Source organism: Pseudophryne corroboree, chromosome 2 (genome assembly GCF_028390025.1).
Source record: "Pseudophryne corroboree isolate aPseCor3 chromosome 2, aPseCor3.hap2, whole genome shotgun sequence".
NCBI classification, from domain to species: Eukaryota; Metazoa; Chordata; class Amphibia; order Anura; family Myobatrachidae; genus Pseudophryne; species Pseudophryne corroboree.
Window position 1 is genome coordinate 506,183,442 of NC_086445.1, and position 13,887 is coordinate 506,197,328.

At 40.1% G+C, this 13,887-nt stretch overlaps 1 protein-coding gene across 1 annotated transcript in view; it reads left to right on the forward strand.

Moving 5' to 3' along the window:
• The window catches only part of TBX4 (T-box transcription factor 4), a 286,861-nt gene extending 273,472 nt beyond the window's left edge, over positions 1-13,389 (forward strand). Inside the window, exon 9 of the mRNA XM_063957170.1 lies at positions 11,860-13,389. Within this exon, the coding sequence (XP_063813240.1) occupies positions 11,860-12,482 (623 nt within the window). The 3' untranslated portion in view covers positions 12,483-13,389. The remainder of the gene's footprint in view (positions 1-11,859) is intronic.
• Positions 13,390-13,887: the final 498 nt, after the last annotated feature.

Here is a 13,887-nt window from a genome sequence, read left to right on the forward strand (position 1 = left end):
ACATCATTGGGCCAAATGTAGCAAAAATCAGTGAATCACAATTTAGGGGAGCATTTACTAAGCATGGGTTTTATCAAACCACAGGTTTTCATGCAATTTGGTGCGCAGTTTGTAAACTGCAAATTGCTAAGAGCAATCCCACACATCAGATGGTGCCCTATTGTTGGAAACCACAAGGTTTAAACAATGGGGCAGATGTAATAAGCCTGGAGAAGTGATAAACCAGTGATAAGTGCAAGGTGATAACGCACCAGCCAATCAGATCCTAACTGTCAATTTACATATTGGAGCTGATTGGCTGATGCGCTATCACCTTGCACTTATCTCTTCTTTATCACTGCTTTATCACTTCTCCAGGCTTAATACATCAGCCCCCATATTTGCAGTTTGGAGAAAAGAAAGAAAACAAAGTCCCTTCCCTGTTACATTATGGTAAATAATCTCGACCTGCTAAGCAGTGGGCATGTTCCTCTAAGGAGGAAGAAGAGGGGAAATGATTGAGCCCCATGCCACAAGAGCTTGGTCTATCTATTTCTACAAGTATCCAGCTACCAAACAACTACGGGTGCTGGGATGAACACAGTGCTAGTCAACATTTCCCATGTACTTTAATAAATAGCTTGATGGATAGATAGATAGATAGATAGATAGATAGATAGATAGATAGATAGATAGATAGATAGATAGATATGTACATACAGGCATATTAGCATTGCCATCCATGCCACAATGCATACCCATCACAGCATGGAAGAGGGTGGCATCACAGCATGGAAGAGGGTGGCATCACAGCATGGATGGGGGTGGCATCCCTCATTCTTGTGCACCACAGTAATGAGGATTCAGGGGTGTGGCCAAACATTTCATGGGGTGTCCCGAGCACTGTGACCTATTCAGTGCTGTGGCCCATTCAGTGATGCAACTAATGATGCTGGTGGTGAGGTGGTCAGGGCACTGCATACTGGCTACTAATTTCTTAATGGTACGTCCTACTGATCCAAACCACCTTATTTGCATTGGATATTCCTTGTGTAGTGTAAAATCAACTTTGGCCATTTATTTGCCTCCAATTGCTCAGGTGAAGACAGATGGCAGAGTATATGGAAGCAGAGGTTTGCATCAATAAACGGGAGGAGTGAGGGCTTTCCCTGCACACAATAGAACAAGTGCACTATGTAAGATTTAATTTTTGTGGGGCAAGATTATAGAAATTAGGTAAAGAGGTAGAATGGAGCATTCAGATTTCATATTGGCACCAACTGTGTACAGGCCCGGGGTGATGGAAAATGTTGAGCAACTACCAGTTGTTCTTCGGTTAAGAAGCACATTTCTATTCCCACTTTGCCTAATGTAAAAGAGAAAAAGTTTCAAACACAAAACAGTGGAATATGTTATAATGGCACTCCTGATGCCCCATCACTCTTGTTTAAACCATAAATGACAATAAACCAAGGTGTATTTTGTATGAAACTCTGAAAACTTATATTCAATTAAAGGCTGTGCTCCTAAAGTGCTAGGAGCTTGTACTGTGAAGGGATGTTTAGACTTTTGAATAGTGTGTCACTTCATATTTACAGTATATGTCTGTCACACACCCATGCTCACTTTTACTTTTACTTGGGTGTGTCACACACCCATGCTTCACTGCCTCTAAGTGGACTTTTGCTAGATGGACCATCTAGGCATACTGGTGTGAAAACCAGGCACTGGATATGTGCTCTGTAAATGAGATCTTGGATATTCTAAGTCTGCTGAACATTTGTAAAATGTGTCCAAGTCTCGTGTACATTAGGATTCCCTTTGCAATGCTTTTTTCTTGATAAATAGTCTCTTAATTCAAAATGGACTGGAGTGCTGGGTTAACTACCCTAATTTATTATGTTGGTACATCCATTTTTGTTTTGTAACAGGCCAATTCATCATTAGGGGCCCAATGGGCTGCCTAGCATTCAGAAAAGTGGAAGTGGGAATCAACACCATCTTAAGATGGCGTTGATTCCCAGAGTTCTGCTCCTTCCTCTGGGGTTGCAAAGAGAGATCCGAGTGGATTCGTCCACCACCATAACACTCAAACACTGTAAGACCATCGGCCATGTGCATGCATGACCTCACACATGTAGTCTGTCGGCACCTAAGTGGTAAATAACACTGCTACTTCTGTATTAGTGCTACTCATCATGGAAACAGCTGATTTTTGGAGCAGCTGTCCCCATACCAGATCAACACTGAATTGCTCGGTATTAAGCCCCTGATGATAAATAGGCCCCTTGATGTTAATATGTATTGGAAACTGACTAGAAGAAAGCATACATTTAAATGTTAGGTACAGTAAGCATTTGGCATCCTGCTTCTATTTCAAAATACAACGGTCAAAAGTAAAAAGAAACATATCTTATTACAAATGTAATATAAATTGAAAATTAGTTATTCCTACCTAAAAAAATAAAAAAAGATTGGCAGCATGGACTTTGCATTGGTTAGTTATCGTGTGCTATGCTATTTAAATAAAGACAAAGTAGTACAATAGAACCTTCTCTTCAACATATTCAAATATACTGTATATTGGTTCCACTTCACAAAATAGAATGGAAAGTTTTGGATACCTGACATCATCACATTTTTAACATTTAAGGTAAATTGTTCCATTTTGACACCAGTAAATTTACCCTTTGATCAAGAATTACATTTTAAAATTAAACATTGTGCTTTTAAAAGTAATGCTGATACAATAGCATGTAGTCATGCTATAATGGTTTAAATATATGATATATGTGCTGTCCGTGGAATCTCTTTCCTGAATCCAAAAATGGCTATTGAATTCAGACACCCTCTATCAATTGTGAACAAGTTAATCTAACAAAAACAAAGGTCTCATTAATTGCTCTTTGCTCCAGGCTTATTAATGATGACTGAGAAGAGGAATGACACTGTAGAAATTAATGAGCAGGCTTTCACACAGCCTTACTAGATGATTACTGTAGAACCACTGGAGTGGGGCAAAGACACACAACTGGATTTATTTATGAAAATAATCATTGTATTTAAGTTCCTCCACAATTAATGGGGGCATAAAGCCTACACTGCTGTCTACAGCATAGATAATCAGCTGATTTAAGCCTATCTGTGTGTCCAACGTAATCTATTATCTGTCAGCCCCTCTAGCCAGTTCTGTTATTCTACATGATAACATGCAATTCAGCATGTGTACTAGATCATACGTTTAACATTTCCTGTGTATAAACTGAGGACATTTAGAATGTATGAATCTAATTTGCTATACTGTACATCAGAGAAGTAAACAAAAGAAGACTGGGAAAAGAGAGATAGAGAATTGAACAGAGTAACCTATTTTTATATAAAACGTGGCATTATAAAAAAAAAGAGGGTGTGTCTGTTTATCTCATTCTATGCCCAAAAATGTGAATAAAAGTAAAACAAAATGGACAAATGGTTTTATTTTTTTATATTGGGGTCAATTTAACCCCACAATCTTAAATATACTGTAAGTCATGTGGCCTCTACATCATAACACTACCACTACAACACTGTCCTCACACAAGGTAGATTTTCTACCGTAATAGTTGGCAATGTGTACACATTAATATTGTGATATTTATCTGCACATTACATGGAATTGAATCTCCTCCACTGATAGAAAGCTAGAGAGGGTGCTTCAAACTGAAAGTAAAAAAGTAATTTAATGTTGGTATATAAAGTGGACCATAGTTACCTACCTTTGGACTCCATAACAACATATTGAAGGGACTCCTGTCCCAATGCTTCTTGAAAGATACCTCTCCACAGTAGTTATTCATTTTAAGCCCCATAATAGTGCCATAGTTAATTTTTTGAAGCATAGAAGTGCCTTAGTTTATTTTATGAACCATTGAAATTCCCTAATTTACATGATGTCACAGTGTAGGGCCACCAATACACATGCCACACAGTATCCCTAATTCACATTATGACATACTGTACAGTGTTACCAGTTCCTATTATTCCACATTAGAGTGTCCCGATTCAGATGTTGCCACACTATAATGCCTCCATTTCATTTGTGCCACATTAATGTGCCCCAGTTTTTATTTATGTAACATTTTAGTACCCTCCACATTACAATGGGCAAATCAGATTATGACACATTACAGTGACCACCAGTTCTTGTGCCACATTACAGTTACCTCCCAGCTCAAAGTAGAATATTTCAGTAAACCTGCCAGTTGAGAAAAATCTCCAACCACTTCCCCTCAGCCACTTCAGCCTCTTCCCCCGTGTTTCTGCAGCTCCAGCCAGCACCCAATTTCTCTCCAGCCAATCCCCCCTCTCCTGCCAGTTCCCCTTTCTGTTTTTCCAGCCAGAACTACTTTCTGTCTCTCCAGCCAGCCCCAGGCACCACACCACTTCTGACTATTCAGCCAATCCATTGTCTCTCCAGCCAGACCCCCCTTCTGTCTCTTCATCCAGCATCCTCTTCTGTCTCTCCAGCCAGCCTCCTGTAAACCTCTCTGAGGAGACTTCCGGCTTTCCCATTGGCTGGCAACACCGATCGCCGCATAAGCCCGGCATCCCGGTTGCCATGGAGCCGGCGGCCGGGGAGCAGAAGTTTTGGGAGCATCCCGGTCGCCTAGCGATGACCGGACACTGCGAGCCGTGGCTCGTAACACCTTCTCCTCTGTCTCTGCTGACTGCAGCTGTCCTACTCACGCTGTGGCCGGCTCCTCTGTGCAACAGCAGTGCGCTATGCGAGACATGACGTCACATGCACATTGTCTCAATAAAAAACCAACGCCATTCATCTACACTGACCCCACACAATCCATCTACACTGGGTAGGACCCATGGGTGGGACCCCCTCTCTGGCTGAGATCGTGGCTGCAGTCCCAATGGGCCACAGATAGCAGCCATGGCTACAGATAATTGTGACTGTGGGCCTGATTCAGATGAGATTAAAGTTGCTAACACTGCTGTTTCCTTGGAATGCAGTAGGAGGCGTCTATTATGAGCAGGCGAATCCTGCTGCAGTAGTGATCTGACCTGCATCCTAGGACGCAGCATCAAAACACTTAGTCACCATTGGGTAGCTTAAGGCCCCCATGGTGCTGCGTAAACCGGCTGTCACAGAGGCCAGGAATATCTTCATCCAACGAGGGATGTCCCTGACCTCTTTCCACCCCCTAAACATCAGGGGCACGCCCCCTCCCCACCCTCCAGATGGCAGCAGACTGTTAATCACTGACAGTCTGCTGCCGCTCTGCATCCTATGCCGCAGGACCCATTTAGCACGCACAGAGCGTGTCCTGTACATGCGCATAGTACTGAAAATCAGTACTTTGTGACTCTGGGCACAGGTCAAACCGGACCTGAGTCAGGCCCTGTATCCTCTTCAACTTACAGGAACTCTTGATAAAACCTGGCAAGGTTTTTTTTTTTTTTTTTTTTTTTTTTATGACTAATGTAATTTCATTTTGTGAGTCTATATCACCAGCACACACTGATTATTTTGCATTGTGCACAACTGACAATTGCTGATCATCCATTACATTTTGCTTTTTAGAAATATTTTGGATAAAGATGTATCATCAGCACATTTCTCTGGTGTAGTGCTCTGAAAAGCAGCTGTCTTCATGATCAGTACCATTGCTACTTCGGTAGCAGTGACAATGACCACTCACATGATTGACATGCTGAGGCATTTGGGGAGAGGATCAGGGCGACACCCAGCACTGTTCTTTAAAGCAGGGGCATGTCCCCCCCTGTTTTGAAGGCGTGACAGGTCCAGAGTCTGCATTGCTGGACACGGACTTCCTGGACCCAGGTGTCTGGATCCTACGGCCAGCCTGACTAAGCTTCAGTTTACGTAGACTGGCCGGTGCTTGTAATTATTATTATTATTATTATTATTATTATTACCAGTTATTTATATAGCGCACACATATTCCGCAGCGCTTTACAGAGAATATTTGCCCATTCACATCAGTCCCTGCCCCAGTGGAGCTTACAATCTATATTCCCTATCTCATGTCCACGCACACACATTCATGCTAGGGTTAATTTTGTTGGGAGCCAATTAACCTACCAGTATATTTTTGGATTGTGGGAGGAAACCGGAGAACCCGGAGGAAACCCACGCAAGTACGGGGAGAATATACAAACTCCACACAGTTAGGGCCATGGTGGGAATCGAACCCATGACCTCAGTGCTGTGAGGCAGTAATGCTAACCATTACACCATCCGTACTGCCCAATCATCAGGATATGCCTCCTGCTGCATTAGAATTTTAATAAGATGGACATGAATAAGGTCCTAAGAGAGGAGGGGCCCATATGCAGTCTCTGTCTGGGTCCCTTCCACTCTGACATTTCCTGACGAAGCCGCCCAGGTGAAACGTGCACGTCGGACACGGACACACAGCGTGTGTGCACGTCACCCACACCGCAATTGCTGTTTTCAGAAGCGGACCCGGTAAATTGCCGCTGCAGCCTCCGAGTACGGACTCGGGAATCGGCTTTGAGCCGGATGCCGTCTGCAGCGGTCTGGCACGCCGATCCCACTGACTGTTGCTGTTTTCAGAAGCGGACCCGGTAAATTGCCGCTGCAGCCTCCGAGTACGGACTCGGGAATCGGCTTTGAGCCGGATGCCGCCTGCAGCGGTCTGGCATGCCGATTCCACTGACTGATTGTCAGCAGAAATATAATGATCTTTAGACATATTCAGTATTTGGATCTGGCGGCCCCTGCATATAAGTTCAATGCAGAAGGGGAGACCCATAAATAAATAGCCTCCGTTACCCTGTTCCGCTATATTGGCAAGACTGCAGCAGATAAGTAGAATTTTACTTTTTATTTTCTCTGCCATCAACAGCAAAAACAGCATAATTGTTTATTAATTCATTATAATCATATAATCGGTGACGTGTTTACAGATTGCTGTATGCAAATAGGATGCAATATTTTTTATAATGCGAATGTGATGCTATAATACTGTGCAAATATGATGCAGTTTTGATAATACCACTTAATTTGTACCCAGATCAATATAGTCTGTTTCAATCCAAATGATTGTAGCCATATATATATTTTTTGGAAAAATATGGTTCTATTTATTATTAACAAAATATGAGCGCTAATTGATTAGACACTTGGGTACACAAGATATTACTTTACAATCTATGAATACACTCATGAGGATACATTTTGTACCAGTTATATGATTTTTTTCTATGATTTTTTTCTACAATTATTGTTTCTGATTCTTTCTTTCTTTTCTGTGTACTCTCATTGGATTAACTCATTTATTGAGATACCAACAGCAGACGCACGCCTTTTTTCATTTTGCATAAACGCCCATAGGATCCCCTCATCTTTAATTCGATGTCAGTAGATATGATTAAGGACAGTAGAAATCCTGGGTGTTATTGCATATGAGATCTGTATTTCTTAGAGACCATCTGGTCAATTGTATCAATTAACCATCTGTATTCACGATTGGATTAGGAGAAGTATTCGATTGTTCAGTTACTTAACTGTCTATTTAGATTTTAGGAGTGTTCTCTTTGATTGTTACAGTTCTAGTTACGACCAATGGTCTTATATAGATAACAACTGTAACCTTGTGGTTATTATCATAATCGTTATTATTATTTTTATTTATCTTTCATTGGGCCTATAGAAATCAAGTTATACAGATGTCATTTATTGATTAGGGACCTCTCCCCTGCACTCTCATTAACTTTGCTCTTAATTGAGCAGTATAAGTTAACAGCAGATACAGGTCTTGGGATTGGTGCGTATGCTCCAGGTGGTTCTCTCATTGGGAATTCGATGCTTTCCAGCAGATTACCAAAAGCAGAAACCCGGCATTTAGTCACCTGTTCTTTCCCCATCTTCCTTCTGACATAATTTTCTGCCTATACTTATATTATGTTACAGTTTATTTGGTAAAAAAAACTACACGCCGGTGATTGGCGAAAATTTTGGCTTTACCACACAATAATATTGGGAAGTGTGTTTAATTAAGCCTCGTTAAATATTTCTCATACAATTTTGGGAACCATCAATTGTTATAACACATCTAAAGATGATGGTTTATTAAACATTTGCTTGATCTGTTTACAATTAATCTTGGGCAGGATATTGACCGATAAATAATATTCATGTAATTAGTGGTACAAATGGATACGCATTAAATTTATTGTATCAGAGGGCGATGCTAGATAGTATCTCTGGAGACCTAGTCAGTGACATCCTAAATATTGAATATATGTTATATGTTAGTATGTTAATGTGAGTTCAATTTCTGATAATAAAAGTTAAGTTTTAAATTTTAATTTTCAGTTAAGAGTGCCCCATCAAAAAGAGTTGTCTTTTCTTCTTGTATATTTATGTGATCCCTTCCACTCTAGCCAGCAACACAGTGACTAGGACACACAAGCACTATTCCAGAGTTTACTGCGCATGTGTAAAATACTGGAAAAATGGCAGCGGTGCCGTTTTATCTGTGATTTGTGCAGCGCTTCTATCTATGTATCTATCTAGCGAACTGGTAACCGGCACTCTCACTTCATCATCATCTCGCCGCGGTGCACATTAGTGAAATCCATACATTCCTCCAAGATACGGCACTCAGCGGACTCATTCAGTGAAAAAACTTCAACAAATGGTTGTAGCAACGTTTCGGCTTTAATTAGCCGTCTTCAAGCAACATCATAAACCAAATACAGTGCAAACAGTGTTTAAATACCCTTACCTTCCCATCTCGTGTCCACAGCTCCCTCCCGCGATCCGCGCTTGTCACTTCCGGCTTCCGGGTGCAGCATAGTTTTTCTTCCGCACAGTGATCACTGTATGTCGTCATGGCAACCCGCCGCTACCCACAGCGGCTACGGCCGCTAGACTCACATAACAGTGCTGGCAAGTGAGATTTTCACATGCTTCACTGGAGCTGGTGTCTGAGACATTTTGCTGATCATACGGTCGGGGTAACTGCAACACAATACATGAAAAAAACACCATGTAAACATATACATAATATATATAAAAACAATGACCATTTTTGAATTAAAAACAAAAGATTCCTCAGTCTCCAATGTTCAAAAGGTTATACTAGATACTACTTCATTTATCTTAAGGGTGATCTGAAGAGATGTTAACATGTATACGAGCCACCCATAGGTTATAGAAATACGCTTAAATTTAATTGTTCATTTAACCCTTTTGGTTTTACCGTTTCTAAAAGATGAATCCACCTCGCCTCACATTGTAAAAGCTTTTTATTGCGATCCCCCAATCTGCCATCATCAGGAATATGATCAATGATCATATGCCGTAAATTAGCCATATTGTGTCTGACTTCTTTAAAATGTCTGGCAATAGGTTGTTCAGACCCTTTGCCAGCCAATGCGGCTCTGATAGCGGATCTATGCAGGGCCATCCGTTCACGGCAGGTTCGAATGGTTTTCCCTACATAGCAGAGCCCGCATGGACATTTGATCATGTAAACAATATAAGAACTAGTGCATGTTACCGGATGTCTGATTTCATATCTGCGCCCCGTGTGTGGATGACAAAAATATTTACCAACCATCATGTGGCTACAGGTCGTGCAGCCTGTGCATTTATAACAACCATTGCTGCGTCTGGTTGTACCATCCCTATGTTTAGTGATATCCGTGTGTACCGTCCAATCTCTAATATTTTTACCCCTTTGGTAACAGTGCCTGATTCTAGTGTATTTCAAACTTTTGATATCATTTTGTATCATGGGCCATAAATTCATACTGCTATCTCTAATTTTATTGTGTGCTGTAGTGTATTTATGAACCCAATTAAGGGTGTTCGCTGTTTCATCCTTCTTGTTTTTCAAGAGGATGTTGTGTCTGGATGCCAAAGACACTTTATTTCTAGCAGCTTTTAATATGTCATCTCTATAGCCTCGCTCTCTGAATTTATTGGTCATGGTATCCAAATTGTTATCCAGCAGTCTTGTGTCACTAGTGATCCTCTTTACTCTCAAAAATTGGGAATATGGAAGGCTATTGATGGTAGACTGTGGGTGAAAACTGTCCGCCCTTTTTAGGGTATTCCTATCTGTATTTTTTGAATATATGTCCGTATGGATTTTATTATCTCCATCCAATTGGATTCTTACATCCAAATACGTGATTTCTTCACGACTGATAGTATAGGTAAATTTAATTGGACAATCTAGCCTATTAATTTGCTCAATCAGGCAGACTAAATCCCTGTATGTCCCATTCCAAAACAAAATGACGTCATCTATGTAGCGCTTAAAAAACACTACATGATCACGTGTCTCTCTGTTGAAAAAAAGTTGTTTTTCCAAAATGGCCATATAAGTATTAGCATATACAGGTGCCACTGGAGACCCCATGGCACAACCAGAGCATTGTTTATAATATTTCCCATTGAAGTAAAAATAATTACGTTTCAAAACCAATTCAAGCAATGTCATGAAGAATTTTAGATTGGGGCCATTGTATAAAGGATTATCTTTCAAAGTTGTCAAAACTGCCTCAAGACCCTCATCGTGAGGAATGTTGGTATACAAACTACCTATATCCAAAGTACACATCCAAGTGTTTGGGGGTAATTCTCCTAAAGCTTCCAGTTTCAAAAGCAAATCAGTGGTATCCTTTAAGTACAGTATGTGTTCCCCGCCTGGACGCATGGTTGTAAATAGTAATCCAAAAACTGAGAAATATTATTGTACAGCGAATCCCTGGCTGAAACAATCGGCCGACCAGGCGGGTTACACATACTTTTGTGGATCTTGGGAAGGGTGTATAGTACAGGCACCCTTGGTGCATCAACTTTCAAGAAATTACATACATCATTATTAATAATGCCCTCTTCTTTGGCTCTATCCAAAATCAGATCTATCTCAGCTTTAAATAAGGTAGTAGGATTAATGGACAAAAGCTCATAAACATTATTATCAGCTAATTGTCTATAGATCTCAGTACAATACATATCAACGTCCATCACCACTACCCCTCCCCCCTTATCCGCCGACCTAATTATGATGTCATTATTTTTACTCAGGTCCTTTAAGGCTGCCCATTCATCTTGAGTCAAGTTGTTCTTGAAGGGTGCGGGGGGGTTTTGATCCTGTATAACCTGAGCGTCCAAAGCTTTCATAAATCCTTGTAAGGAGATATTGTTAGATATAGGGTCAAACTGAGATTTTCTCTTAAAAGTAGCGGTTGTATCCAAGGGTTTCTTGTCCTCTGTCTCGCCAAAAAACTCTCTCAGTCTCAGTTGTCTACCCAATCGAAACTGTTCAATTTTCCATTCAAATGAGTCGAACGGGGTAGTGGGTACAAAACCCAGTCCCTATGTATCTATCTATCTATCTATCTATCTATCTATCCATCCATATACACGCATACGCACACGTTTATTTTAAGAACAGCACAGAGAACACTATGGGGAATTCAGATGATAGTGTATTAAAATAAAAATACAACATTTATTATTTATTGAGTTTTAAAACATAATAAATAGTATCTATTGCCCAGATGTATTAAAAATCAAAGCAGGGACAGGCGCTCTGATAGGGGTGGGGGGAGATGGGTGGGGAATGTTTAAGTCCAAATGTTTTTTGCGTGAGCAACCTATGACAGTACTGTAAAGAACAATATACAAACAGCTTAGCATTTTAATTTTAATTTGCCACTTGCCTATAATGGGCAATTGACCTTAGATTGTAATAGTTATGGTAAATAGTTTGAAGGGCTCAAATGTACAGTATGATAAAACTTTCCTAATGTAACTGTAAGCTTTGAGCGCCGTACATGTCTTGTGTGTTTTCCCTAAATGTTTAGTTCTTTCTTTTACAGAGGGTGCACGCCACCTTGACCTTCCTTGCAAGAGATCTTACCTAGATCCCTCTTCTTCTATGGCAGATGATCACTACTTTCGATCCCCTCCACCATATGACCAACAGATGTTGAGCCCACCTTATCGCAATGAAGTGGCACCAAGAGAAGCCTGCATGTATTCTACTTCAGGAGCAGAAATAGCTGGAGTGTCAGGCGTTGATGATTTACCTCCTCCACCTCCACCATTAAGCTGTAACATGTGGACATCTGTTGCACCTTACACAAGCTATAGTGTCCAAACAATGGAAACTGTCCCATATCAGCCTTTTCCAACTCACTTTACCACCACCACCATGATGCCTCGCCTTCCAACAATTGCCGGCCAAGGATCTCAGCCGCCAAGTGATTCCCATTTCAGTGTCTACAACCAGCTTTCACAGTCTCAGGCACGGGATAGAGTTCCCAGCTCTTCTTTTCCTAGAGAGAGAGTCCACCCATCTTTGTGTGAAAGAAAGCCTCCATCCCCTCATATAAACACCGCCAATGAGTTTTTATATTCACAAAGCTTTTCCTTATCTAGAGAATCTTCTCTACAGTACCATTCGGGCATGGGGACTGTGGAGAACTGGACAGATGGATGACTGCAGCTGCAACAGACACCATATTCATGTTCTATCAACCCAAACAATCTGATCTCTCTTTGTTAATACCTGTGGGTATCTTGTAATTCAGTAAAGTCTTCATCATTAATCCAAGTGAGGGTGTATCATTGCTCTACACAGGGTAATATTCACCCACACAACTTGTTTCTTCTACGTATGAAACATTGAGTTAACCAAGACAGCTACTATAGCAGAAACTACATCAAACTAATAAAATCACTAAGACTTTGCATGCTGAATAGCTATTTATATGAGTATGTGTGTATGTATGTTTATGTATGTGTAAATATTTAGATATATTAATACATACACACATACTGTACATACAATACACAATTACAGGCCACAACAAAGCTTTGCTTTTCCAGATGAGATGCTAAACAAAATTGTGAATGTTACCAGGGTTCTTGTATACATCTATTTAAGATTTTTTATTGATGTAAGAAAAGACTAAGCAATGTTTGCGGGAGAAAATAGCATTTATATATATAAGAGGACATTTTATTAGAAATCTGGCTTCATTCAAACAACTTGGAACTTGTTTTTCTTATTTTTGTTACATAGCATGGACATTATACTTACAAATGAGAAGATTAAAGTATAGAAGCACACTTTCTAGCCATTTGGTGCCTTGGATACCTTTTCAGTAACCTTTATCAATATGTGGATTATAAAAAACTGAAGATGATGCCAAGTGCAGGTATCATCATCATTATCATCGTCATCATATTCTTTAAACCCATGAATCCTTCCAGATTGTTTTTTCCCCTGTTGTATTTTGTCAGCTGGAATGGTGAGAATCATTAAACCCATGTGATTTTTTTTTCCTTGACTAATAATTGGTTTATTTATTTACACATTACAGACTGAATTTGTGCAATTTTACCTATGTTCAAACTGTTAAAAAGAAGTAAAAAGGAATTATAACTGTGTTAATAAATGCAATGTTATTACTGTACTTATCAATGTTTTGCCACAATGTATCCATGAAAGCAGAGGTTTTCAAACTGTTTGGGATGTTTCAGTCTGGCTTGTTGGGGAATGGCTCTTCAATGAGGCAGATAGAGGTAGCAGCAGCAGCATGACTAAATGAGTATCAATATATAATCATTTAATCTTGTACTCTATAGGTACAAACATGAATCAAGTGGCAATATTTATTTTTACAATGAACAATGCAAATCTTAATGCTAGTTTGTCTAAGTGATGAAAAGGCTACAATTTCAACTAAACCTGTCGGGGTTTTTTCTAAACTAGGAAATCCGCCTTGTCAGTATTCCACTATTTGATCCAGCCATAATTCTACGCAACATATTTAAATATAATTTATTAAGAATCTTCCTTGGCTGATACTTGCAAGAGATATTACCTAGATCCCCGTTCT